We start from the raw sequence: 27368 nt of genomic DNA, 5'->3' as shown, positions 1-27368 counted from the left end.
TGTGTGTGTGTGTGCGCGCGTGTGCGTGTGTGTGTGTGTGTGTGTGTGTGTGCGTGTGTGTGTGTGTGTGTGTGTGTGCGCGCGCGCGCGTGTGCGTGTGTGTGTGTGTGTGTGTGTGTGTGTGTGTGTGTGTGTGTTTAAGCCTGCATTGGGTTTCAGCTGGAGACTACCGTCCTGCACACCTTGGTCGTCCCTTCTTGTTTTCTGGAAGGCGACGCACCCACCCAGGGACCTCCCTTTCCGCAGGAATGCTCCACCGTGAATATTCTGCCTTCACCAGGCTTAAGGACTGCTCCTTTCTGCTCCCCCGACAAGGATAGTCGAGGGCTTATTTCATTTTGCCGAGAGGCTAAAGACGGTAACCCTGACCATCCAGTTCAAATTTCCCTGCAACCTTCACCCTTCAGCTCGGATGATTCTATGATTCTACTATTTAGCTCTAGATTGCCGGCGTGTGGCGGGAAGGGAGTTGCGCCAAATGACCTTTACGGCCGCTTCCAACTCTGTGATTCTGACGTTAACCCACCCTGAGAATTGTTAAGAACCACAAGGCAGGAAAAAAAAGAGAGGATGAAGACCTGCGACTTTAGATTGAAACGATAAGAAAGCCGCTGGGACAGGGCGGTCTACGGGGTCTCAGAGCGAAATCTCCAATCAGTCACAGAAGTCAGTAGGTGGTTTAGTCCACTGGTTCTTAACCTTGGGTTACTCAGGAGTTTTGGACTGCAACTCCCAGAAGCCTTCACCACCAGCTGTGCTGACTGGGGTTTCTGGGAGTTGCAGTTCAAAAGCATCCGAGTAACAAAGGTTAAGAACCACACCAGGGGCAATGCGTAACTTCCTCGTATTGTGGACTACAACTTCCAGGTTCCTCAACATTGGACCCTGGAGTCTACGGGAGTTGAAGTCCAAAACAGCTGGAAGGCCCCAGGTTGCCTACCCTTCAACTAGTCGCTGTCTCCCGACATAGCCTTCCTCACTGGGTTGTAGCGAAGAAGAAGGTAATGATAGAAAAGGGAACCCTTGCAGGCCGCATCGAGCAGCGCAACAGAAACTGAGAAATAATTAAAAGAAATAAATCTTTCTCTACACTGATTGGCAACCAGAATCCAAAGTTTCTAACAGGACTCTTTCTCAGCCTGTCCCTCCCCACCCCGGGGAGATTCCCGGATGATGAACTAACACACGGTCTTCTGCTTGGGAAGGATATGCCGCACCCAGCTGCTAGGCAGGTCAGGAAAGTGTGGCTCTTGACTCCAGCTCCCATCATTCTTCACTATTAGCTGGACTAAAACTGCTGGGCTTTGTAGTTCTACAAATCGCTGAAGTCGAAATTTTAGAGCGTCACAGGCATTCCTTTATCATCAGTGAGCAAACATATACAGCACGTGGGAATCTGCCTCGCTTCCCCTTGCCCAGTTTCTGGTGAACTGCTCCGTTTTGCCATCCTTCTTGTTTCACGTGCACCGGCAACCCAACGGTTTCTACGGAGTCCTCCCCAGGCTAAACCTTCGGGCCTGGCTTGGAAGCCTGCCTAGCACTGCTTTCGGGCCGTGGGATCCCCGGGCAGTCGGAAGTGCCGCTGGGAAGGGCTTCCAGTTGCAGGCCCCCCCCGCCTCCCGCCTCCCGCGGGAACGGAACACGGCACCAGATGGTCCTTTGCGCTGTTCTGGCGGAGCGTTCCTCGTGCAAGCGGAGCGCAACGCTGCAAGTCAGTCGTGCCCACGATTCCTTGGAAGCAAGTCTCCTTCTGCTCAAAACCGAACGAACTCCAGTGGGTGCAGCCCGATTACAGCCGTGCAACGCACTTCTGCACAGCGGAGAGGGAAGGATTAGGATCTCCCCAGGTGATCAGAGATAGCAAGGATTTCCGACTCCTGGAAATTTAATAAACTGTGGAGTTCTCTCCCCCGCCCCTACCCAGCTAGACTAGGGGAGGCTTAGGAGATAACCAGGAGTGGATTTTTGCTCGAAAGGACTTTTGAGACCAGATCAAGAGCTAACCGACATGCCTGGGAGCTGAGCAAGCATCTCTCCTTCATACATGCCCTGGATGTCCGACTCTCAGCCACTGTTTTTGCTCTCGGTGGACTTCGGAGTTCTAGCAAAAAAACAAAAAAGGAGGATCCTATACTCCGAAAGCTTGCTCACCCCTTTTACGTTGACTTACTTCCTAGGCAAGTGTGTAAATGATTGTGTATTCACCCACTGCCGCATTTTGCCCGTTTCATTCGCTACAAGGCGGAGGAGGTGGTCAGGCTATGTTCTATTAATTTTTATTTTTATTTTTATTTAAAATATTTTTAGTCCGCCTTTCTCCTAAAAAAAAAAAAACCAAGGTGGCTTGCGTCATTAACAACCCAATGTTTAAAGCTAAAACCGTTCAGCGTGAGCTGAACATGAGTCGAAGGAGAGCCGCCAGGTTGTTGTTGTTCTTGAATGTGGAAACACGGAATAGGGAGGCGCCCTGTCTCTTTATGGTTAAGGCTATGAATTGGTGGAACGCTTTCGGTGTCACCCTGTAGCCTCCATGTGCAGGGGGGTTTCGGGGTCCACATGAAGGGTCCGCAGAGGACATGAAAGGCCAGCAAAAGCGCGGAATCAGACAAACCGGCAGAGAAAGACCTCCAAAGTAAAAGGAATGTTTCTAAGCTCTGGCCAAAATCTCTGTGTGATCTCTCGTTCACGTTTCTTTTGCCTTTTTTTGGATCTGGACCGAAGATGCTAAGGTCTCCCAGGTACGTGGCTGCCTTTTGCCAATCCAGAAGCCCCCACTCCACGCGCGGCAACGCTTTTCCACCACCCCGGCTTTTGCCAGTTGTTGATTAATCCGAAGGAAAGGCGGTGCGTAGTTGCGACGAGGGAGAGACAAGCCGATTGCTCCTGCTTGGGCCGCTAGAAAGAGAGAAGCTGCTCCCCCCTGCCCTTGCCGGTTAATGAACTGCTCGGCTGCATTACAGGTTAACTCGAGGCCAGAAGCACCCAACGTATTTCTTTCACCCAGCGCTGGCGGAGGGAACCACCTCCGACGCAGGGCGCTTGTGCCCAGTTAATATTTTATTAAGCGCGCATGCTTAGCTTTACGCTTCTCGTCCAAGCTGGGATGGGAGATGACGGTTGTTCTTCGCGGGGACGGGGGGGGGACTTAGAGGCTGGCAGATGCCCTACCTAGACCTTGAGTGGGGGCGGGGGAAGAAATTTCTCAACAAGCTATTTCGAACTCACCCTCAACGAAAGGAGAATACTTTTAGCCACGTAGTTTATATATGCTCAGTGGCGTGTGAGGAAGTCCCAGTGTTTAATTTTGAGCAAGTAGTTAGAACTACTTAAGTAAGCCCTCTTTGATCCATCTGCCCATACCGCCCCATCTCGCTGAAGTATCCTTCGAAGTTACTCCCCTCGTATTCAGAGGGACTTGCTCCCGGCACATAATTCGAACTTACACGTACAGTATCTACTTACAATTCAACCTCACTTCGTTCAGCGGGGCTTCTTTCAAGGTAATTAACTGGGTACAAACATTGTATCCTAAAGGTCAGCCTTGCAATAAGAGAAATTAACCGGTAAGCAGATCTGTGAGTTTAACACCCCGGTAAGAGAGAAAAGAACTGCAGCTTTAGGGAACAATACTTGGAATGATCCTAAGGTTGCAATCCTAAGCGACCTTACCTGAGCAATAGGAGCCACTGGCCTTAACGGGGTTTTTTAAATAAAAAAATAAATAAATATAGAATTGTACTGCATGAAAAACTATCTCCAATATGGTTGGATTTATATAATTTTAAAAAATTTACAAAGAAAGAAAAGAAAGAAAAACTATCTCCAAGTAAGTTCCTTCGATGCCAATGAAAATTACTTCCAGTCACCCCTAGGATGGACTTGATTCGCGTGGTTTCCATGTGCATTGAGTGAGAGAAATAAAGTCTAGTCCAGGATAAGTGAGCGCTAAATAGAATTGCAACCTCGGAGGCATCCGGTTCGGCCTGTCCGTTTTAAACCTCTTCTTCTTGTTTTCTTTATTTCTCGCGTTCAATTTAACAGGTTAAGAAAGTGATTTCTTTTTTTAAAAAAATTTATTCTCTTCTCTTTTTGCGCTTGACCTACCGCAGCCAAATTTTTACAAATCCTCTAATTGCCTTTCTGGTTAAATTTTTTTTAAAGGCACACAAGGGAGGGCGTTAAAAAGAGAGGTTTCCCTTTCGCTTCAGCTTTTGAGATTAGGCCGGTCCCGAAATCTAAAGACGTCTCTTGTAATTTGGAGGAGGAGGAGAAGTAGAGAGAAGGGGAGGGGGGGGAGAGAGAGAAGGAACTCAAGGGCTTGGAGTCTGAAGGGGGATTTTCTCGGCTAAAGCGGTCGAAGACAAGACGGGGAGGGGTGGGGGGGTGGACCGGCATCTCTTTGGGGAGATTTCCATGCTAGCCGTCATTAACTTTTCCAGATCAAAAATAAATGTTTTCCGCGCCTCGTTTCCTCTTTGCCGAGCCAAGCCGGGTTTATCCCATTTATATAAGTAGCCTTAGAAGTGGGGGAGGAAGAGAATATATCTATTATGAATCTAAGCCGTTCGCATTTCCCTTTAAAAGCCAAGCGAAGTTGCGCCGTCGCTTTCCCTCCTATTTCCATTTAAAAGGAAGGCTATCCTTCCCTCTCCGCCCCCCCCCCCCAACACACACTGTGGATTACCTTCACGGCCTGTGCCTACGGAGGCTTTGCAATTTCCTCAAAAATGAGATTTCGATTTCTAAAACAAGAAACCAATTAGTAACCAAATGAGGCGGAGGAGATCCACTCTAGGGGACCTAATCCCACAGGCACCGTTTACTAGGCAGGCGGGACGTCGGGCGGCAACCGGCCACCTCTTTGCCCCCGACAGCTGCCGCCTGCGCTCGCCGGGCGGTGGGCTGAGGAGAGCGCGCATCGATCGCGCCTTCGCTCCCACCGCTTGTTTCGGGAGAAAGAAAAGGAAAGACGCCAGGCGGGGGCTGTCCGGGCGCGGGGAGGAGAGAGAAGTTCGCCAGTCCTGCGGAAGAGTGCCCTCCTGAGCCTTCAGCCCTGGAGTGGGTTTCGATCTGGGTCGAAATCCCATCCCTTTGGAGAACCGGGCCCTCCTTCCCCCGGCAGGGTCGTGAGACGCCTGTGCCGTGAAGGAAATCCCTCGCCTCCAAGACCCCGGGAAGAACAGCCTCCCAAGGAAACACGCCTCGAAGGGGCTTGGTTAGGATGCGCCCCCGACGGTGCTTATATGTAGGGTCCAGAAAGGCAGGGGTTGAAACCGGCAGAGAGGCTGATTTATGACTCGCAAGCTGGGAGAGTGAGAGAGAGCTAGAGAAAGAGAGAGAGAGAAAAAATAGTTGTGTTTCCCTAATCGAGCAGTGATGTTCATAACTCGGATTCTCACTACTGTATGTGCTTTTCGACCTTCGTAGGACCACTTGCTTCGAAACACTTACACCGAATTCAGTAAAGTCTACGTGGAAAGAGAGACAAAACCATTGGCGGAGCTGCAGGCAAGCAGGCAGGCAGGGTTTTCTACAGGATCTTTAGGAAAAGAGCTCCACCCCGTCCACCCAATTCATCTCTCTCTCTCTCTGCTCACTTGCCCCTTTAAGGTTTCCGGGCACCTTCTCTGACGGATGCGTTAGCCCCTGGACGGCAGCGGACCAAAGGTCACAACTGGGGGAAGGCAAACTTCAGCCCGGAGAAGCGCGGGCGGCGTGTGCCCCTCCCTTCCAGGCCGGGCACCTCGCCTCCCATCTCTCCCACCGGGTGATTCCACCAGCCACAGATGGACGTCGCACGCCCAAGGCCAAATTTAATCCTGAGATGGATAGGGCTGGTTTCGTTCCAGTTTATCACATGAACACCTCTTTCTCACATGTTATTTGATTGTATCTGTTTTCTCAACAAAGCTCACGTAAGAAAATAATTTTCCCGGAATCGTCAGGCATTATGATGGTGCAATTTCTACAGGAGGAGCAAATGTTACAAATTAGGGGAACGTACTCTTACTTATGAGTACTTTACAAGACTAACGCAATCGAACGTTAGGCAGGTGGGGAAGTGAAATTCACTAGAATCGGGAATGCTGTATCAGAGGGAATCAGCTGGGCAGATGACAGGAGCTGTGTAGTTCTGCTTAGCTACCGAACATTACTATCAATTACTGCTACATGTGGGTTCTTGTAGCAAGAGCAGTGTGTTATAACACTCGTCGCTCTCTTTCGTAGTGATGATGACAGAAAATATAAGCAAGCTGAAGATGGTTTTGTCATTGTTGTTTAGTCGTTAAGTCTTGTCCGCCTCTTCGTGACCCCATGGACCAGAGCACGCCAGGTTTACTAATCCGCAATCTGACCAGCAATAACATAGGCAGCAGAAGTACGACAGGATGAGTCTTTGCTGACAGACCATTTTTTTGCAATCTGTTTAAGATCTGGATAATTTTGCCTTGCTCATGCCAAGCCAGCCCTGTATGAAAGGTTCCCCATAGCTTATTTTGTTGCCTGAGGTTCCTATAGCTCGTCCCTTCAACCATGTAGAAGAGGTTCAGTTAGAACTTACTCCCGAGTATAGACCTGTGGCATAACATTCCATCCAGGATGCAAAAGAACCCAGTTACCAGACTGGTTTTAGATGGGATCCTAAAGACATTGCCTGGAATAGGAAGGAAATGGCAGTTCCCTAATTCGTGAAGAGAAAGTGATTATCTTCTGAATTATATGCACTGAGAAAGAGAGAAGGGAAACGGGGCTCCATTCTGTGGCGCACTTTGCACCCCTTCTCCAGGTTGTGTAAAGAGAAAATACTCGATGAGCAAGCCTTAAGCCCATTCAATGCTTGGAAGGAAAGACCCACCCTCTCTCTCTCCCAGCAGCTTTAAGAATATTTTTCCCTTTGCTCAAACTCTCTGCCCTGGTTTCTCACCATTTGCCCTCACCATATAGTTCTCCTGGCCATTAGCACTGGGAGATAGGCCCACACAGGGAGCCATCAACAAGGGCTGCAGTCCTATGCACACTTTCCTGGTAGGAAGTCCCCCTGAACTCAGCAAGGCTTCCTTCCGAGTAAAGGTGCATAGCATGGAGCTGTTGCACCAAGAAAGTTTTCCATCAGAAGGTTGGAAAAACATGTTTCCAAAACACGGTTGTCAAAAGCAATCCATTATTCAAGGGGATGGATTTCAAAGGGGCTTCCAAGTAAAGCTAAACTGTTTGGGAAAAGAGCCGGGTTTTAGAGGAAAAATTCATCTGGTTTATGTGTTTTTCTATCCCAGTAACAACTGTGCAGCTTCTTCTGTGCTCAAGACACTTTCTGTACCCTTGCCTTTCCCACAACACGCCTAGTAAATCCAAGTCTCTCATTAACACCACGTAGCTCAAATCTTACCACTTACTTACTTATTATTGTGTGAAACAGGACACTTTCAAAGGCCTGATGTAACCTCGTTCCCTTTCTTCCCATTTTCCTCCAGCTTTTTTTTAGTCCTTCCTCTTGAAAGATCACCAAATTCCTGATGACGTCTATGGCTGCTTTAGGACACTATATATATGTATAGTGTCCTAAAGCAGCCATAGAAATCATCAGGAATTTGGTGATATATACAGTATATAGTGTCCTATGAAGGTGTCAACAGGTATGTGGCTGCTTCCTTAAGCAAAGAGGTCCCTGTCCTCAAAAGCCCTACAGTCTGAAAATCAGGCCAGAAGGAATGGAACAGAGAGAGGGCTGAGTACCAAGGGCAACCAAATGGTGCTGGTGAGTTTATTTGATCTGAAACATGCCAAGTTTAATAGAAAGCCCAAAGGGCAGGGTGGGGGATGCTGGAGGCTGCTGTCATTCTCCAAGGTCATCATCAACATATGAGATCAAAAGCAGAACACATTCCATGAACAAACATCTTCGTTGAAAAATGCAGTTCACAGACCAAAGTAAGTCAGAGTGTTCTGTGTTTTTCTTCTTCCTCTGCTGCACTTATTAAAACCTTAGAACAGATCCTGTTTTGCAATTCCTGGTTCTGGCTTTATTTAGTTCCCAGTAAGGGCTCAGCTTGTGCCTAGATGGCAGGAACTGAGACTTCCAGTGGTTGGGTTCCTAATAACACTCCAAGCAACAAGAAAAATGTTCTGTGCATGGAAAAATCAGAAGCCAGGAGAAAATCCTCACCCAGCCTCCTCCATGATACAATTGCTTTCTATTAGCTGCCAGCTTTTTCTTTCTTTCTTTCTTTTTCTTCAGCAGAAGAGAAACAATCAGATCAGCTTCCAACGGCAGCCCCAAGTGCTAGGGCCCCACCTCAGTGAGAAACTCTTGGCGGTTATGAATTTCCCTTTGGAACAAGGGCACCAAATCCAGGCACTCAACACCTTGGTTGGGATAAGGAAGGACATCATCAAACTCTGGACCAAAGATGGCCCTCCAACCCTGAAAGGAAGCTTCTTTCCTACTCTACAAAAGAACTAACTGGCAGCTACCTGAAGCACTTGCTGCTGGAGACACCTTGGCGAAAGAGGCCAGCTTGATCAAAGTCATGTGCAGTTGAATGACTTTGAGTCCAGGCATCCTGCTTAAAGAATCACTCTTGCTCTCACACAAACCAGAGTTTGGAAAATATTACTTGAAAAAGAAGACGCACACACAGTTCCTCAAATTCCTATCATGTGGGTGGGCATGGGATTCCAGGGATTTTAATCAGAAAAGTTATATACATAAAACAGCTCTGGAACTCTATGATTGCACTAAAGCAATTTCTTGGTTACATACGACCTCCAGCTACATTGCTTCTGCTTGGCCAACAGGAAAAGATTCAGTGCAACCCACCTTCATCTCAACACTTCTGCATTAAGTTACTGTGGTTGGAAAAAAAAAGAGTTGAGTGAAACACAGAACTTCCTAAATGGTTTCTCTCATCTGCCTTGATGAAAGTATTTAAATCCATCACCCTTTAGAACCATCATCTGAGAACATTTTTCAGTATCAGCAACACCATTGGATCCATTCCACACCAAATGTTTTATGGTTTAGGTTAAGACTCCATTTGCTCTTTCAAAGACATTCACAGGCCAGCTTGCTTCATCTTCTTTTACCTCTTTTACATTTATTTCACACCCTGCCTTTCCATTCAAAATAGCTCTCAACAAAAGAAACAATAATAAAATGCAGATAAAAAGTCACTAAATTAAACATAACCATACACATGCATGGAAAAAATAAGGACTAAATAGAACCCACGGTTAAAATCTGTCCAGGTGGACGGGAACCCAGTCTGAAAACTAAAGCTCTCCTTGAATATAGAGCACTTTTGCCTGCCAGCGGAAGTGCAATACAGAGGGAACTAACCTCGCTCCCTCCCGCATCCTTCTCAACAAGCTCAGGAATCGGGGAGTCACCACCAAGAAGGCCCCCTCTTGGCTCGCCACACGTGTCCTTTTAAATGCAGCCAACATCTCCAAAAACTCACACTTTGGGAAGACTTACTGAAGAGTAAATCCCCTTAGACTGAGTAGGACTTTCTTCTGAGGAGGATGCATATGATCGGTGCAAGGGGCATCTTACAAGATTTTCATCTGTTTCGGTCCGGAATCTCTAAGCAAGATTTTGTACTGCTTGTTCTCAGAGGTCAACGCTCTAATTGTGCGTATTATGATTGCTGACTCCAGCCTTCCAGAAGTGCCCCCCTTGGAAATGCCCATTCATCAGCTTGGACGGCTTTAAAGGGGGTTCAACAAATGTAGGGACGAAAAGGTTATCTGTGACTGTTGCTCACGATAGCTATCTATTATCGCCGCTATCAGAGACAGGATGCCTCTGGACACCAGTTGCTAGGAGACAGGAGCAAAACAGCACTATTAAGCTCGGGTGCTGCTTGAGGGCTTCCCGTAGACCCCTAGCTGGCTGGCTACGGTGGGAACAGAAGGCTGGATTAGAGGGGCCGAAGGCCTGGTCCAGCAGGCGCTTCTCACATTCTGAACTCAAACCTAGTGCAATTTCATGTTTTCTTGCCTCGTTTTTAAAGGGAGAGAATTCCGCAGCGATACTCAAAACAAGGCATCGGGGTGCAAGGCGCGGGCATCTTCCCACTGTATTTGTAGCTGCATCTCTCTACCTGCCTATCTCAGGATATTTTTCTATTGAACAAAGGCTGGCCGTGGCCAGGATAATATGCAACAGAGGTCGTGAAGAGCTTTCCCCGAATATGCCTTCCCGTGCCGTTCCGAAGCTTGCTGTTTTGCTCTAGGGTTGATCTTTAATTTTCCACCGTCCAGGTGCAAAATCCCACCCTGCGGGTCTTTGGTGCCTTCTTCATTGGAGCAGGGAAACCAAAGAGCCGTCGGGGAGCGGCCGCCTACCTGAGCCGACCCAGGGCAGCTCCTCTGAAGGCGCCAGCCCAGGGACGTGTCACATGCTAGGCGCCGCTCCCCGGGCGGCGCATGCGCACTGCTTGGCCCGGCCCCTTTCTCCTTTACAAGGGAACGCTTTCAACCTCTGGCAGGGTCGCCTGAAAGGGGTCGCTGAGCCTCCGGCTTCCGTTTCAGCGAACAAGTCGCGCCTGCCCGTCGGAATGTGCCTTCTTTTGCATAACCTGGACGATTCCTTCCAATCTAGCCCACCAGTGGCCAAGGGCCCTAGAATCGGAAAAGCTACCTGGCCGGCACTCGCTCGGCTTCTGGCTGTCAAGTAGACGCATCTGAGTCATGCCAAGACGGACTTCGGCGGAGCCAAGCGAGCTTCACTCCTTGCCGATGGGCCTGAACCATGCCCCCCGCCCCGGAAACCTGGAGTGAATCTCATAGACTCCGCTTTCGAGGAGGAAATCGAGCTCTTTCTTACCTTAACTGGGATAGAAGCTACCTCAAGGACTTCCAAGCCTCCCAGTATTTAGTGTCTGGGTAAAGGTACACATACAGAGAGTAAGGTACCGATCCACCAGGACCGCATTAGGAGGACCAAGAGCCGGAAGGAGTTCCTATTACCTGTAGTCTTGCCCCATCCCTGCTTATTCGATGGTCCTTAGAGTCTAACTCATAAAGCCTGTGTGCGCATTTCCTCCAGGGCTGTTTGGATCGCTTCGATTCAGGCGCTTCCTGACCAAACCTGACACTTTCACCGACCTTTAAATACTCACAATCAGATCGTGTCCCCTCCCCGCGCGCATCGTAGCCACCACCCTGGGAGAGAGGAAGATCAACTTGGTTTTACATCAAAACAGATTGCAACCGGACGACGCTACTAAATTTTCCGTGCCTAGAAATCGGCTGAACCCAATCAGTGAATGCGCTATGATTAGAAAGAAAGAAAGAAAGAAAGAAAGAAAGAAAGAAAGAAAGAAAGAAAGAAAGAAAGAAAGAAAGAAAGAAAGAGAAAAATAACCTCCTGCTCATATTTATGGAAAATCAGTTTTATATGAGCAAATTCCCAGGAGTAGAATCAGTGGGGGACAGAGATGGATTCGTCATTAGCACACAATCGTATTTTACCAGGAAAAGGCGAAAACCGATTTAAACGGGCTATAAAACGTTATGACTCTTCAGTCCCCCCCCCCTTCTAACAACAACAAAGGGATAGAAATGTTCAAATTTCGGCCAAACAATCACCAAGAGGGAAGGAGGAGATGTGTTATTTCACCACGTGAAAATTCACAAAGTGCCGATGAAAGCATCTGGGCTTAATAATAACAAGTTACTGTTATTGTTATTATTGTTGCTACTATTCATCGTTTTACTCTGGCGATAGATTTTTTTCCTCGAGAAATTATAATTTTTCCAATTAATCTGATCTGCTTTTTTCTCTCGGGCATAAATCTGGTATGGGAGCAGTTATGCCAGAGCTTTCGTTCTGCACTTCACATTTCAAGTCCACATCAAAACTGGAATTAAACAAAGGGAGGTAGTTTAAAGGCCTTTAAATGAGAAAAACGTCTGTAAGAAAATAAACACTGAAACCCAATGCTCAATCATTTCCCTGAACAGCAAGAAAAACAGCATTAAATCACCGGCCCACGTGGGAAAAAAACGTTCTCCCCAATTATTTTTCTATCCCTGAAAGTAAAATCAGCTCATTGGATTCAATACTGAAATAATGAGACGTTTTAAAATTGTGATTTATTTATTTTAGAAAGTAAAAGCAAAATGATAAAATAAAGGGCACGGCTGTGCATTTCCGAATTTTAACTAAACCCGTGGAGACTGATAAGAGACTAAGAGACTTAAGAATGCAATTCTATGCACCTTTACTTGGCAGTAAACCCCATCAAACGCGATGGAGCTTACTTCCGAGTAGGCTTACAATAAACTACCTCAGTCGGGAGAAATAAAATGAATGGAACTGTCCTTTCAAACTGTCCTTTCCCAGTTCGATCAAGAATGGTGTCAAGCGCCTTCTTAACTGTTGCAGCAGGGAATATTTTGGGTAGGAATGTTGAATATTTTTCGAGGAGAACAGCGTTAAAAGTGGGATCTATTTATAACACCCGTCGGCATTGGAGATAAAACTGACCAACTGACCCACCGACTTTGAATTTTGACTGAGGTGGAGGTTTCACCGAAAACAATCCGTTCACCTGCGGTTGTCTTAAAGGGTACTTATTTTATTTTATTTTTGTCCAACGATCATAAAAATTAAAATGGTGAAAGGAAGAACTTCTAGGTCCATATAGGGTCTGAGCGGAAGCTCTTCCGGGATAGCTCCCTTCTCAATAAACCCCAGCGGTCTTGAGAAACGTTTACTGTAGAGAACAAGGGGGCCTGGCTTTGTTTACTGCAGCCTCGCGATCTATCAGGTGCGAAAGATATTTTGCAAAAGCCTGAGCCCAGGGAAGGAACTCCTTCGGGCACCAGAGCAGAACAAAGCTGGCTTCCGATTCCTCGGAGCTCTCATTGTTTCCGCGGTACAGTTTGAGGCGGACGGGCTGTCGTTTCACGATGGCGCTGCCGGGGGAACCAACTGGGAGCCGGGAATTCTCGCCAATCGACTGCAAACCGTCCGGAACAACTGTTTTTTTTTTTTTTCGTCCCCCCTTCCTTGAGCGAGGAAAGAAATTCTAAAGAGCGAAAGGTCTCGACCTGGGTCATAACTATTCACCGCCTCCAACCTCCGGCCAGAGCCAAATCGTGCAGTCCTCTTCAAAACGGACATTTTTGTTTTCTTTTGAAAGCTGGCCTTCGCCATCCGGCCCCCTTTCTCCACTTTCTTCCCCGCGTTTGGATTTTAAAACGGTCTGCCTCGATCTCGTAGGGTCAGCTCCCCCGCCCCACGCCTTCCAGGTGTATTGCACCACAACTCCCATCGTCCCTATGGGGGGGTGTAGTCCAACATAACTGGTAGACACGGGGCAATGGAGCTGGGGGGAGGGAGAAGAGAGAAGATGGTCCCCTAGGAAGAAGGCCTGATCAGTCTTGGGCTTCTCTCCTTCCTTCAAAGAAAAGAGCAAAATATAACACCGAATCCTGACACTGGGCAAGTGAAAAAGACCGGCCCTGAATATTTTTAGCAAATGTTCTGCTGGATTGCAGCAGTAAAATTATGAGCGGAGGGAGAACGCACGTCTCTGCCTCTGTTGCTCTCTCACACAGCAGCCAGTCAAACATCCATCCGTCCAGGAACGCAACGAAATAAGACACACGAGCCCCCGATTTTGATTTTCAGTGTCCTCTCCTCTAACATCGCAGGGCTCACAGCGCCTAGGCGGAATCATCTCCTGCTTGGACCTCCCGCTCTGTCTCTCCCACCGACGCCCCGATCCAAAGCGCCACTTCTGAAACAGGACATCTAGGCTGTATTCTAGAAAAGCCGGCTCCGGTGGCTCCGGAGCTAAAACGGAGAGACTTCTCTTCGTTTCGGTCAGCGGAGTTTCCTTGTGAGAAAAGCCCCCCTGATCTCTGTGGAATTGGCCACTAAAGGAGACATGCTCGGGAGGGTGCAATAGACGTCTTAAAAGGACAGTGGCCGTTCAGGTTTCCAGAAACATATAACCTCTGGTGTATAAATATTTACTCATGGGGTGCATTACACCTATCTGAATGAACACCCTCATTTGTGAACCAAAATCTAGCAGATAAACCGAAAGAACAATTACTGTATATGAATGTAAACAAGGCTTAGAAAAAAATGCTCGTGTGAGCGGTAAATAGGAAGATCCAGGATTCCAAATCTCTCTCTCTCTCATAGTAATAATAGTAATAATAATAACACCGAAGAGGGGAATTAACGTGGAAACGTGGTGTGCCCGGGACTCTTTCCCTCTTTGATTACATCCACATATATAGTTTGCACCTCACTCGCCCTTAAGTTAATTTTCCCCCCCCGCCGGATCTTGACCCGGCATCCTTCTCCCGCTGAGCCTTGTCGCTTCCGCGCCGTCCTTCTGTCATTGTCGGCCGCAGGTGGGGGAGAGGGGGAGAGAGAATGAGCCGAGGCTGCTTCACACCTAAAATTGCACTTTTCTTTCAGCAAGGCTTGCGAGTCGACGTCGAGAGGGCGGCGGTGTTCCCTTTCGCTCAATGTGGACCCTGAATCTCTCTCACGAATTCGCTTTCTCGGGAAAACTGAAGTCCGAAGCTGAACCGAATGGGTCACCTGAACGGCCATCGAATTGAGCTAGACCTCTGGGAGACTGGGAAGGGAGGAGGAGGAGAGAGGCCTCGAATTTCCCTTCCCCCTCCCCTCAGCCATCACCACCAGCATAGGCAAAGCATGGCAGTTTCATTGCTATGCCCTTCCCCCTGGGAACAGAAGGGAAGAAACCTGCCGAACCCACGGCTCGAACACCAGATTTTCCCCGAGCCGCCCTGAAGGAAACACTCCACGTGTCCAGTCTTACGCTTTTTGTTGTTTAGTCGTTAAGTCGTGCCCGACTCTTCGGGACCCCTCGGAAGGGGAGGTGGGCTCAACTTTGCACCCCCCCCCCCAACCGCCTGAGCTTGCCCACCCTTGTGTTAAAGCTTCAGGCCGACTGGCACTTGGTAGAGAGAGTCCATAAGGACTTCCATTATATATACATTTTTTCTGGGAATACGGTATGTCCTATTGAACTCGTAGGGCATTCTTCTTACTTGAGACGGCTTACATTGTAGGACAAGTCTTTCTGAGCGCTCAGAATGAGGTAATCCTGGGGCGCTCCATAGGCTACTCTTGCCACACAGCTCAGGATTGGGGCCCAGCCAATGGGTACCGGTAGGTTGTCGATTAGATAGATAGATAGATAGATAGATAGATAGATAGATAGATAGATAGATAGATAGATAGATAGATAGATAGATAGATAGATAGATAGATAGATAGATAGATAGATAGATAGATAGATAGATCTGCGGTACCCCATTATACCTATTATATATTACAGTATATGTTATAGGGGAAAGGGGCAGGCTGGATAACTCAGTGGCATTCAGTAGAGCCAGCCTGTATGGCCTTGGGCAAGCTGCACAGTTCCAGGGAGCCCCCAGAAGCAGGGAAGGGTCAACTACTTCTGAGTATCCTTCTTGTGGAAAACCCTGAAAAGGGTCGCCATAAACCAGAACTCGTTTGACGGCACATGATGGGGATGATGATTTCCAAAAGCAGTCAGCCGGATGCCGCGGATAGAGCATTTTCAGCCCCAACCGAAGGCCGTACAGGATCATTTAGAAAGTATCCAAATAAAAATGCTGAACTGATTCGTAGATCGCCTCCGCCTGGCCTTGCCTCCTTTCCCTTTCTGACTGAAACGACAACCCAGAACTTCTCTGTTCTAGACCACCCAGAGAGATTCTAGTGGGAAAAGACACATCGTAATGAGAACCGTTCCATATATAATCAGTCGGTGCATGATTATCGGCTTCCCGAAAGGCGACCATGGCTATGACCGGTTGGGGGGGAGGGCAGGAAAAGGCCTCCCTGGAATCTACGGCGCTTAGTTTTGAGTAAACGTGGCTAGCGTTGGGTGGCAGGGCTACGATCCTACTTACTTGCCTGGAAGTAAGGAAGCTGCCTGGGGCTCAGCGGATTTGCCTGGAGGTCAGCCGTGAGAAGGCGGACCCCTTACCACCCAATGCGCGGCTGGTCCTTTTCCATTGCGCTCTGTAGGGATCTGGCGATCCTGGGGCGCGCCCAGGTAAGCAATCAAACAATCGGACGGACCCTCTGCCCCGCCTTAACCCATCCAGTGGAGGGACGCGCCAAGGACGCGGAGGGGCGGCTGTAGCTTCTTAGCACAAAGGTATACAAAGGGGTGGGGGTGGGGGCAGGAGAGGGAAACCAAGAGGGGAAAAGGCTGCTCCAAGAAAGAGATGCAGAAGGAAAGAAGGAAGAGCTTGCACTTGCAAGCGAGACTTCTCTAGGCCTTGTGTTTAACAAGGATTGGGGTGCGGCCACTTTGACGGGCTTTTAAGGCTCCTTTGAGTTGGATTGTGCCCAGTGTGTTCTGGATCGAGAGTTAATATTGAGCCCGAGCGGCTCATAGAACAGAATTTTCCCGGAGAACCAACCCCCCCCACCACCACCACCACCGGCGCAGATCCAGGCCAACCTGAGCCATCGCTGGCCCAAAGCGACGTTCTTCTGTTGTCGCGCGGAGTCCATCCGTGGCATATGCTTCCGCCAAGGCGGGTCTGGCTCCCTTTGGACTTGGCCACGCCAGCAGCCCCTGGTGGCTTAATGGCTTCTCCCTCCCCCATTTCTCCCTCCCTCCCTCCCGGCCCCCTCCTCCTCCTCCTCTCCAGACGCTGGGCGGCTTGACAAGAAGCCAGGGGGAGCCGGGACCGAGGCTCAGCTCTTCTTTTCCTGCTCTGATTGCTCGCAGCCTACAAGCCACACCATATGCTTCTGCTGATCAGACAAGGCCGCGAGGGAGGCGTCGGTAATTGACCAGACCGGTTGCAAAGCACGCACCCCTGGTAGCCCACGGAGACCGAGGAAGCGGGCAAATCATGGCTAATCATCATGGGAGGAACCCCCACGGCCTCCCTGGACCACTTCGCTCCCTTCCGCGTGGACAGCCGAAGCGGGCGAAGGGGGAGGGGAAATCTTTAAAAATAAACATAAAAATAAACTCCCTGTTTCGCCGCCTGAAATGACCGGAAGCCGGAAAGATCCCCAAAAAGCGACGGGTTGGTATGAAAAGTGTGTCAATTGCCTCCAAAATCTTCTTCTCCCCTCAAGCTATCACCACCCCGATCCTTAACACACACACACATGGGAGTCCCTGTGTGCTCCATGCGCATCACGTTCATTAGTTTCTTTAAGCACAAAAGCACGATCCAGACCAGGTTTTGCACATTCTGATCCCTTCAGATGTGGCAGAAGGAGGTGTACCTTGCGTCTCCCGTGGAAATTACCGGAGAAAGTGCTTTACTTTACCTGGATTGTGTCCGAAAATAATGGTAAGTAACCCCCATTGATACCGAGATAATTTGCTTTTAAACAAGAGGCTTTTTGGGGAATTCCACTGATTCCCGCGGCGTTTATCATGGGAGTTTAGATGTTAACAGATAGAAACATCAAAATGGTAAAGCAAGAATAATTCCTAATCCCCCTTGGCAAACATACGGAGATACCAACCACATTGAATTACCTCTTCCGAATTAGGAGGTTCCAGCCCAAATTAAAGGCCATGTTTCCTTTGTTTTTAATTTGTAAGCTTTATGACTTTCTTTAGCTCCACCGCTCTTGAAGTCGACGGGGCTTAAAATTCGTATAAGATTTATTTGTATATGTTTAATTTGTATACGAAACAAATTAAGCAAGGTAATTTACACATTAATAAGCATACGGAATATTATAAAAAGTGAAACCAATAAGTCCCGCCTCAAAAAAACAACAAGGACATCCAGGCCTGGATATTTTGAAGCCCGGCTAATTTCGAACGAATTTACTTCTAAGTAAATGGCTATAGAATTCCAAATTTATTTGGAATGTTCCCTTTCAGCGGATTAGGTTTATCTCCAAGGAAATGCGAAAGGGGTTGGATTTCTGTAGAAGAACAGGTACAGAATGATGAATTGGTTAAAATTTCATTTCGATTATCAAAGATGAAATCAAATATTTTGACGTTACTTGCCCTCCCTTTTGTAGCAACAACAAAACAGCTGGCGTCCAATCACCCCATTTCATGCCTATAAGGTTACATGTATCCTCAAAACTGTGTTACCTATCTTAATGATTTGCGTTCGTTCATTTTCCAGAGACAGTTTTACTCCAGAAAATCTTCCCTCCCCCCCACCCCACCCCAATGACTGCAGTTCCTTTTGAATCTTTACATTGAGATCATCTTTTACATCTTATTGTTTGAATTTTTTTAATTCTGAAAAATAAATTTGTCCTTGGGAATATCCTAGAATCCCGATCTTGTATGGATTTAGTTGGCCGTTTGTTTTCAATTGAGCATATTTCAGGGTCTAATCTAAAATCCCACACCATGTCAGTTTATCTGATACAGGCACATTCCACTGAATTGGGGGGGGGGATTTCTTTACATGCGGAATTTCATCCCCACCACAGTTAGCGCTGAGATTTCCACAGAGGAAAATCATTTTGCTTAACTTTCGGCAGACCTAACTTTCCAAAACTCTCAGGATCTTGAAACATACTTTTTTCCCCCCTGAAGTTAAAAACACACTAGACCGGAATCAAGCTTACTGTAAGACATTCCGTGGTACAGTACTCCGTCAGTGATTTCCTCGCTTTGAAGGATCCAAATCTTAGTACCGGGTCAGCTGGTGTTTTTTTATTTTCAAACCACACCAAGCAATCATAACAGCCATTTCTCCCATCCTAATGGTAAAAATCTTTCTTTTTGGAAGTATGTTGTTCTTTTATAACCGTTGCGGGCAAGAAAGAATTTTAACACATGTACCTGTGTCTCTTTCTTCTGTGTTTGTGGACGTTTTGCTTTGTTTTTGTTTTGTTTTTCCCCAGGTACAATAGTGGGTTTGATTGACACTCTTTATCGAAGTGGGGTTGGTGGGCATCAGATCCAGATGTGCCAAGTTCATACATATTCAAGAGAGGAATTTAATTCGATTGCTTCTTTCTCTCTCCCCCCCCCCCTCGCCTCCACCGCACGCCCACCCTCGCTTTCCCGGAGACGCGTCGCATCTGGTGCGGGACTCTTTTTCTCGGCCCAGAAGCCGGGTCTGCGCTCAGATCTATGTAAATATTTAGTTTAGCATTAATTCATTTCCTTCCTCCTCCCTCCTCCCCAATTTTACCTATAATAAATATGAGAGAATTGCCCTTTTGGGCAATGCGCGTGGCTTTGGCGGCGGAGGTGGGTGGGTGTGAAGGCATTGTTTGTTTTAGCCGCGCCGGCAGCTGCGCTCCGCGCCTCGACGTGTCGACAAAAGGCACCGCTGGCTCCCCCAACCAAAGACGTCCGACGTACCGGAGGGGAAGGTGTTTAAGGAGGGGAGGCCGAGAGAAAAGGGGGGGGGGAGAGGGAGAGAGAACTCCAGAAAGCGATAGACTCCGTGGCTGGCTCCGGGACAGTTCTCTCCTCTGGGACCGTTTCTAAAGGAGAGGCAGAAGAGGCCCACCCTAGCTGAGTGCCTGGGGCCTCCAGGACTACAACAACAACAACAACAAACAACAACAGATCATCCCCACCTCCCTCCTCCGCCAGGTTTTAGGTGGGCAGGAGAGATGCCACCTACCTTCTGGGAAAACCACGCGCATTTTTAGATAGCTGGTGGTGAGTCGGATGATGGAAGCCTTGTCCAGCTGCGAGGTGATGGCCGAAGGCAAAGGCAGGAGTTTGGCCAGTTCATAAAACTCGCTGTTCTCTTTCTCCCGTCTTGTCCGGGCAGCATTTTTGGACTTCTCTTTCATGGTGGTTTCGTCCCCCTTCCTTGTGACAAGGTAAACTCCACAGAGTCATCCAAAAGAAGGGAGCGAAGGGTCAGTTCAAGCAAAGCATGGTGGCCTGAGAGGGTTGGCCTGGGTTCGGGGTTGTGTTCGCTTTTGAATCACAAAGTCATATTTTGTGAAACCTCGGACATGGCTCTCAAAAGGCAGAGGAACCGACCTTCCACCTTCAGATTATAAATTAGGAGTAACAATGGAACCATCGGTTTAAAATTTAAAACATTAATAGAAAAGAAGGAGACGAACAGGGAGAAGAAAAGAACCGTGTTGTTAATTCTTAAAAGTTTAGAATCCAGCTCAGTGAATCCAAAAGTGGTTGCCAGAGACGGGATTCAGAAGATCGACTCGGATCTCAGCAATCCGCCCAAAGGGATCCTTCAGGCTTTCTTCCGCTGAGGGTTGAAAACATTAACTCCTGGGGTCCGAAGAGCCATGACAGCTCCCCGCTTTTCCTCTGCCTGAGAATCGCCAGGCTGTTTGTAAACAAGTGGCGGGCCGTTACGCCGTTTCCAGCCGGCTCTGGAAGAAACTGCAGAAAATCCGGGCAAGTTCCTGCGAAGACAACAGGGGCGAGAGGGTGAGGCAGAAGGAAGCTCTAGAGGTTGACATCCCCCCAGGAAACGCTATCGCTTCCAAACGTCCCCTTTAACAACAGGCCGTGGGGCACCTTCCCGACTAACACATTCATTCGGGCATCCGCTTTCGGGCAGGCCGCCCTCACCGGCTCCACCGACACTTACAGCACGATCCTGATGTTAAGCCTTCAAGGCAGGGCAAAGCCTTCACTGCTTTTGCTGAGACTGCCTAACGCAAGGGGTCCTGCTGCCAACAGAGCCTTGTGGGTCACAGAAGGCCAAGAGGTAAGCAATCGTAGTGAAACTAAGGCCCACTGAACCCAGCGAGCCTTACCTCTGAATAAATATTCATAGGACTCAGTGCTCTCACAAATTTTGAGGGTCTCTCTGTGAAAGACCTACAGATTCCGGCAGGGCTTACTTCCGAGTAAACAAGAGTAGGTTTCGACGATCATAGGGTGTTTCCCCCCCCCCTCCAACATTTGGGAAAGAATAAGATAAATGGATTGAAAAGGGCTTTGAAAAGGGATGGAAAAGACTACCATGTGGGCTTCTTTTCTGCAAGAGGCGCCTCTTCCTCCCTGGAGAATCCGTACCGGCCGGAAAGAAAGCGCCATGGGTTCCTGACTGGTCTCTTTCCATGAACCGTCCGGCACAGAATTTTAACAGCTGAATTACGAACAACCATTAGGGCTGTTCTCCTAGAGCTCATTTAAACGACTTCCCTATATTTTAAATGGGGCTTTCGCTGCGGAGTTTCCTAGACGAATTGGGCCCTTAAAAAAAAAGATTACAGTAAGTACTTCCTTACAGTATGATTCAATTTGCCAGGCACATTCTGGCATTTGTCCGCTTCCGATCCACCAGCTGGTTAGGCTGGAATTCTTTGCTTAAGACAGATATCAGTCCGGGTTGAAAGTTCCCGCAAGGAATCTGTTCGTAAGACCCGGCACGTTTGGCTCACAGGCTTTGAGGATGGCGACCTCTATGGATCACCTAACCGGTCGGTCCCTTCCTCTCCTCCTCTGGGTTTCTTCTGATCCTCTGCCTAAGGAGCGGTCCAACCACTGTGCAATGGATCGTATCCTAGTCTGTGTCGGACTAATGGAAAGGCTAACCTCTTTTGCAGCATCAAGACGTGTCACTTGAAAGTAGATCCTGTCTGCACCCCAATGGCCCCGCTCCCCCCTGTTCGTGAACAGGAAGGCAATGTCTTACCGAGGAGACCTCCCTCTGAATTCGGCACAGAAGACCCAGGAGAACATTTTTCTAAATCGAAACCGTGCCCACCAATCTCCACCCCACCCCACCCCCCGAGTCCTTCCCGGCTCTGTGTCAGTCCGTCCCTTCCCTCCCTCCCCCTCCCCCCGCTGTGTGCCCTTCTGTCACTTACCTTCTGTCCCGGCGTCTGGGGTGACGATCTCGAGGCTTTAATGAGAATCAGGAAGATCCGCCAAAGGGGGAAAAGTTGCCTTTCCCCGCCGCTGGGACGGGAGCTTCCTTCCCTCCCATCCCGGTTCCTTGCTGGCAAGGCTCTAATCGAGACGATGCGTCTATTAATGAAGAATCCTTAATTTTCAGGCTGAGAAATGCCTAATAAACTTCTTGATAGCCAAAAGGGCTTTTTAGCGCAACTTCATTTCTCAACCCTGCTTCCCTCTAGCCCGGCCTTAATGCCACTCACGGAGCCAGCTCGCTTCCTATTGGAACCGGGCTCCGAAAGACCGACCTCTCACTGGCTGGGCGGTCGAGTGACGTCACCGCATTCCGGACACACCCCTTTCTCCCCTTCTGCGGGCCGGAGACCGCGAGCGCGGAATCCGGTTTGCCACCTCTTTGCTCCGAATGGGTGGACGCGGAGAGAACAGGATCGGGATGCCACGGCTCCTCTCTGGGGTGGGAGGCAAAACCTCCGGCAAGTGGCGGAGACCTCCGAGCGTCCTGGGTTCTCTTCTGACATCCATGGGAAAGGAGCACCCAAAGAGCCACCGCTGGTTTCTTCTTCCGCGGCTGTTGCTGCTGCTGCTAAGCCGGTCACGTTAACCCGTTCGTTTCTTCCAATTCGGATAGAGAGGGAAGGAAGGAAAGTGTTGCCGGTCTGCTTTCTGCTTTCCTAGAGCCGGTTCAAAACCCATGAAGCCACAGGGACTTTCCTCCTCGCTTATTTCTCAATGTAGGGAATGAGGGGAAGAATATCATCACGAGCACCGGAACCTAAGTTTCAAAAGACAGCCAGTGGAAACGTAGTCCGTTTTCAATAAATAAATAAATAAATAAATAAATAAATAAATAAATAAATAAATAAAAGATTTCCAAGTAGGATGTGTGGGATAAGATAACTCATGCATGGGGACTAGTGCCAAGAGGTGGACATTTAATTTGGGAAAATCAAGGAAATGCATCAAAGACTGGAGAGCAAATTATATACTGATTGATGAAGGGGCTTTGATCAGAAGAAAGAACCCGATCCTAAGCGGTTGGAAATATTGCCATTATTATTATTATTATTATTATTATTATTATTATTATTATTATTGGAAATACATTTCTGCTAATGTCTATAGGATCGCCATATTTGCAGATAACTGAAAGTGAGACTTGAGGGAGCAGCCTCCTCTGGGAGCCGACAATATGAGAGAAAATTGTTTTAAGATCTCTGCAACCCAATCCTCCCAAACCTATTATTTGAAATAGTCTCTTGCCGATTTCCGTGGAAGTCACTTCCACCTGTGTGGGCTTAAATCCGCCGCTCTTGGACGGTTTGGGGCGGGGATGGAAATAGGCTCTAAATAAATTCTCTGTTGACGAAAGCGGGGCTCAGTTCAGTAGAATCGGGCAGCTGGAGATAAGAGAGGCGGGATCAGAGCTGGGATGGAAGGGAAGAAGGCGCTTGATGAGCAGGACAAACACTCGGAGGCTGAATGGCAACGCAGGGCGGAGCCAGCCTTTTCCTGAGGAGTCCCCTTGAGCCTGAAGTCGTTTTCTTGTCTTGGAAAAAGAACGCGATTATCCAGATCTCCTTTAGGTACTATTTTCATCTACCCTGGAATTGCCCCTCCTAGGTAAAAAGGCTCCTTAGTTTAAAGCCTTTCCGCCCAAATGTCGACCATTCGAACGAATAAAATACTAGATATATGTGTGTGTGTAATGTATAGAGATTATATCCATAAACATGCGCACACACTTTCACACACGTTTTCTTCCTTTTAATTAACGAAACACCTAGTAGCGCAAACGTGGTCCTTAAACGCCATTATATTTCGCTCCATCTGGATGCGCCGGTCTAAAACATTGCCTCTGCCCGGCTCCTTTTTCTTTTTCTTTTCCTGAGGTTGTTTCAAGCATTCCCGGCTCTTTGGAAGGCCGAGAAAAGCCCTTTCTTGAGACCCCCGCAGGACTGTTATAGTGTGCGGGCTTTTTTTTTTTGAGGGGAGGGAGACTGCACACCGGGGCTCAGCGGCCTGATCCGGACCACGACGGGTATCGGGTCAGTTCGAGTGTCTCCTTTGGAAGAGCGAGAAACGTTACTTTTACTAGTTCCTTTTAAAAGTAACGTTTCCCAGCTGAGATCTTTGATAAGTAGCTGTTGTCAGATCCTGGGCAGGACAGGGTTCTGTGGCGTCGGCTTCTAAGGGCCGAGACATCTCTACTCCCGAAGTGGAGTAAAGAAAGATTTTTTAAAATGGTCCTTCGATAGATCAGCTGCCTCGAGACTAAGGCACACTCCGTAGCAGTACAGCCAATGCGCCTCTAACTCTACACGCGCACACACACACATTCCGCTTAGCCCGATGGGACTCACCCCCTGGAAGTGTTTATAGGATTGCAGCCTTAGTGGCTGGTTTAGGGTGCAAACAGGCGCACACTTTTCCTGGGAGAAAATCTCATTGTTCTCCAGGGCTTTGCGTCTGAATAGACGAGCCTAGGCTTTCGCTATGAAAGCACGTGTTTAAAATGTGGATTTTCCCCCTCTTCGAAAGGCACTCTCCTTGACTCCTGGGGAAAAGGAAGGATGAAAAGCCGAACAGATCCATCACAATCCCTCCACAGGAAGGCAGCTGATGTAGTCTTCGGGCCTACAAAGATCCAAAGAATCCAGAAGCGCAACAAGTGGAATCAACATCTCCCAGTTTTTCATGCAGTTCCACCACCACCCCTACCCAGGACCTCTGCAGAAGTTCGAGGGCTCGTTTATAGTTTGCCTTTCACCAGCACAGGCAGGTGGATTCTGGAGACACCCACCAGCCTCTACTGGAGTGGGCCTCTGGAGTGCAATCCTAGTGCCTGGGTGTTAACTAAGGGGGGGGGGGGAAGCAATTAGCTTGGTGCCTCAGTGCATCCAAATTTAGAGGGCACTGGAACACCCGCGAGAGTCTATTGCCGAGTATTTAGAAAATCAAAGGACAACCCCCCACCCCCACCCCTTATTCCCTGATGCAGTTTTTGACCCCGTTTTCTAAATCTGTTTGGAAGTCCCATTGCTAGCAAAATAAAACAGGGACTGCGTTCCTTGCGAACTTCAAAAACCCGTCTTCCTGTTCCTTTCTCTGCAGCAATAAACCAGGAAGACATTGAGCTTAAAATAAAAGACTACTAAATTTATTTGGAAAATATATTCGAGGGAAAAACCTGTCCTGAACTAGACTGACAAGAGGAGGCCTCCTGGGCAGAGCACACCCTCAAGAAAAGAGGCGCTTGAAAAAGGCAAGACACCGCCCACTCTTAGATCCAGAAGGCCCTCTTATCCCAGTGGGCAGAAGTGCAACAGAGGGAGCGCTTCTTAAAGATTCTTCCAATATCCACTTCTCTCTCTTTTTGAAAAAAACATAAACTTTCTCTTTCGTTTAGGGGTAAAACCCATCCTCCTCTTCCCTCTTCCTAAGGCACTAGTGCCTCATAACAGAGTGAAAGGGAGACGGTGCCACCTTACCCAGGGTGTCAAACTGCCAGGTCCCCTTCTGCTTACTCCCTCTTTATTAGGGCGTCAACTGCGTTGGATTGAATTGGATCTCCCAGAAAACGTGGTTAGGATCGGCCTGCATTTCCCACGTCCCGTCCTAATAGAAGCAGATTCTTCCTTCTAGCCTCCAGTGCGAGGGTAGCCTTCTTTCACTCAAGGGGAAAATGAAAAGAAAAGTCGGCCTTCTTTGACTTGAGTTGGGAGGGGGGAGGGTGGGAAAGCAAAGAACAGCAAAGCCTGGATCGTCGTCCCCCTCCCCCAGCCCCCACCCCCACCCCGCCACGATGCCCAGTTCGTCGTGGCTTCAGCTGATTATCACCTTGGGCCAAAAGGAAAAGAGGAAGAGAGAGGCGGGAGGAGAAGAGAGAGCCCGGTCGGGACAAAGACATACTGTACAACTGTCCCCAAATAAATGGGCTTCGGAGCTGACTCCTTTGCTGAGGAAATAGAAATCGGACGCCCAGAGCCCTTAATTCCTCGTCCCCTCTACCGCCGTTTCGTCCCTCGGCGAGGATGACCATCTGTCCCGAAGCAAAGGCTTCCTTTTGTCTCCCCCGTTGCTTTCAACACATCTCAAGGCAGGGACACGCAACATCCCCGTCTGCGTCTGTGTTCCCCGACCATTTTAAAAGTCCGTAGGTGGTGATCATGTGGTGGTGGTGGTGGGGGGGAGGCTCACGCGGTCTAATCCAGAGCAAGCCCGCAGTTGTCCAGAGGGCCAGGGCTGCTCAAGCGATGTTTACTCAGAGGTAAATTCCGCTGGGAACCAAGGCCTTGTGCCTCTAACGTGTGCACCAGATTGCAACCGATTCCCGCCCCTTAAGAGTTTTAAATTTTATAAAATAAAAAGAAGGGGGGAGGAGAGAGAGAGACACTGAAGGAGTGGCTTTTCCAGTCCTGCCCTCCCCTTGAATTTCCATGGCTGAGCGGGGATTCGAACCCAGGGCTCCTGAGTCCTAATCTGTCGTTCTATCCCATTAAGACAGTACACCTGGAGAAATCTGAATTCTCGGGATCTATATCACGTTAGGGACTGGAGCCGAAGTAACGTAAGTTAGGAGCGTGAGGATTTAGCGACTCCTTGGGCCACATCTCGCTTAAGGGATTGCGGGAAAAGTGGAGAAGGACTTTAGGGTGACTTTCCGTTGCTCCGGCACTAACGTCCTGCGGCATCTAATCTTCGCCAGGCGGATAGTGGCCTCACTTCTGGGAAGGGCAAAGCCTGGATGCTTCATCTTTGAGGAATCCAGCCCTACTGTCAAGCTGACCAAAGAGCGAAGAACTCGTGGCCGCCTCCTGACTTCAACTTGAGGGAGAGTAACGCGCCCTCCAGGAGGAGGCGTAAAGGGCGCTTGGTCAGGAGGGCCGCCCCCTGAACGTAGGGGGACTGGGTTTCAGGAGAAATTTGTCCTGAACTGGGTGGGAGCGGGGAGGGATTTTTAAAAACCGGAATTCCCAGAATCTCCCAGCCACCATAGTCATCCTTGCAAGGGGATTCTGGGAGACGCCATTCAAAACGGAACCATTCCGAACGCTTGGCCTCCCACTCCTAGCCTTCCAGCAAGGGTGGGAAGCTGCCCCAGTTGTGTGCTGGTTGTTCTTTGAGGCCCCGAAGAGGTAAGGTTTCTTGTGTTCTTGAAGGCTTTCACGGCCGGGATCCGAAAAACCCACAACAACCAGGTAAGGTTTCTCCTCACCCACCCACCCACCCACCAACGGTTTCGGGAAAGCGAATCCTAAGAGACTCTTTCCATCCAAGTGACACAAGCCAGAATGCCTGGTATATACACAACTTCTGGAAATGAAATATTATCTGGCTCATGGGAGTTCCAGTCTGGAAGAACTGAAGGGGTTCCTTCCTCTTTGGTCTTATCCTTCCTGCCTGACGTTAGAATCAGAAAACCAGGTTTGCCTTTTGACTTAGCATCTCCTCCATAAAGAGGTGGCTTCTTTTGCTTGGGTTTTGTAAAAGAGTTTGGTTTGGCAGGCCGCTCTCCAC

At 48.7% G+C, this 27368-nt stretch overlaps 1 protein-coding gene across 1 annotated transcript in view; it reads right to left on the bottom strand.

Annotated features, from left to right (window-relative positions):
- SIM1 (SIM bHLH transcription factor 1) overlaps positions 1-19930 on the bottom strand; it is a 71944-nt gene extending 52014 nt beyond the window's left edge. The window contains exon 1 of the mRNA XM_020779522.3: positions 19624-19930. Within this exon, the coding sequence (XP_020635181.2) occupies positions 19624-19798 (175 nt within the window). The 5' untranslated portion in view covers positions 19799-19930. The remainder of the gene's footprint in view (positions 1-19623) is intronic.
- Positions 19931-27368: the final 7438 nt, after the last annotated feature.

The sequence above is a fragment of the Pogona vitticeps genome, chromosome 1 (assembly GCF_051106095.1).
Source record: "Pogona vitticeps strain Pit_001003342236 chromosome 1, PviZW2.1, whole genome shotgun sequence".
Lineage (NCBI taxonomy): Eukaryota > Metazoa > Chordata > Lepidosauria > Squamata > Agamidae > Pogona > Pogona vitticeps.
The sequence above is the reverse complement of the archived record's forward strand: the minus strand, read 5'-3'. Positions and strand labels throughout refer to the sequence as shown.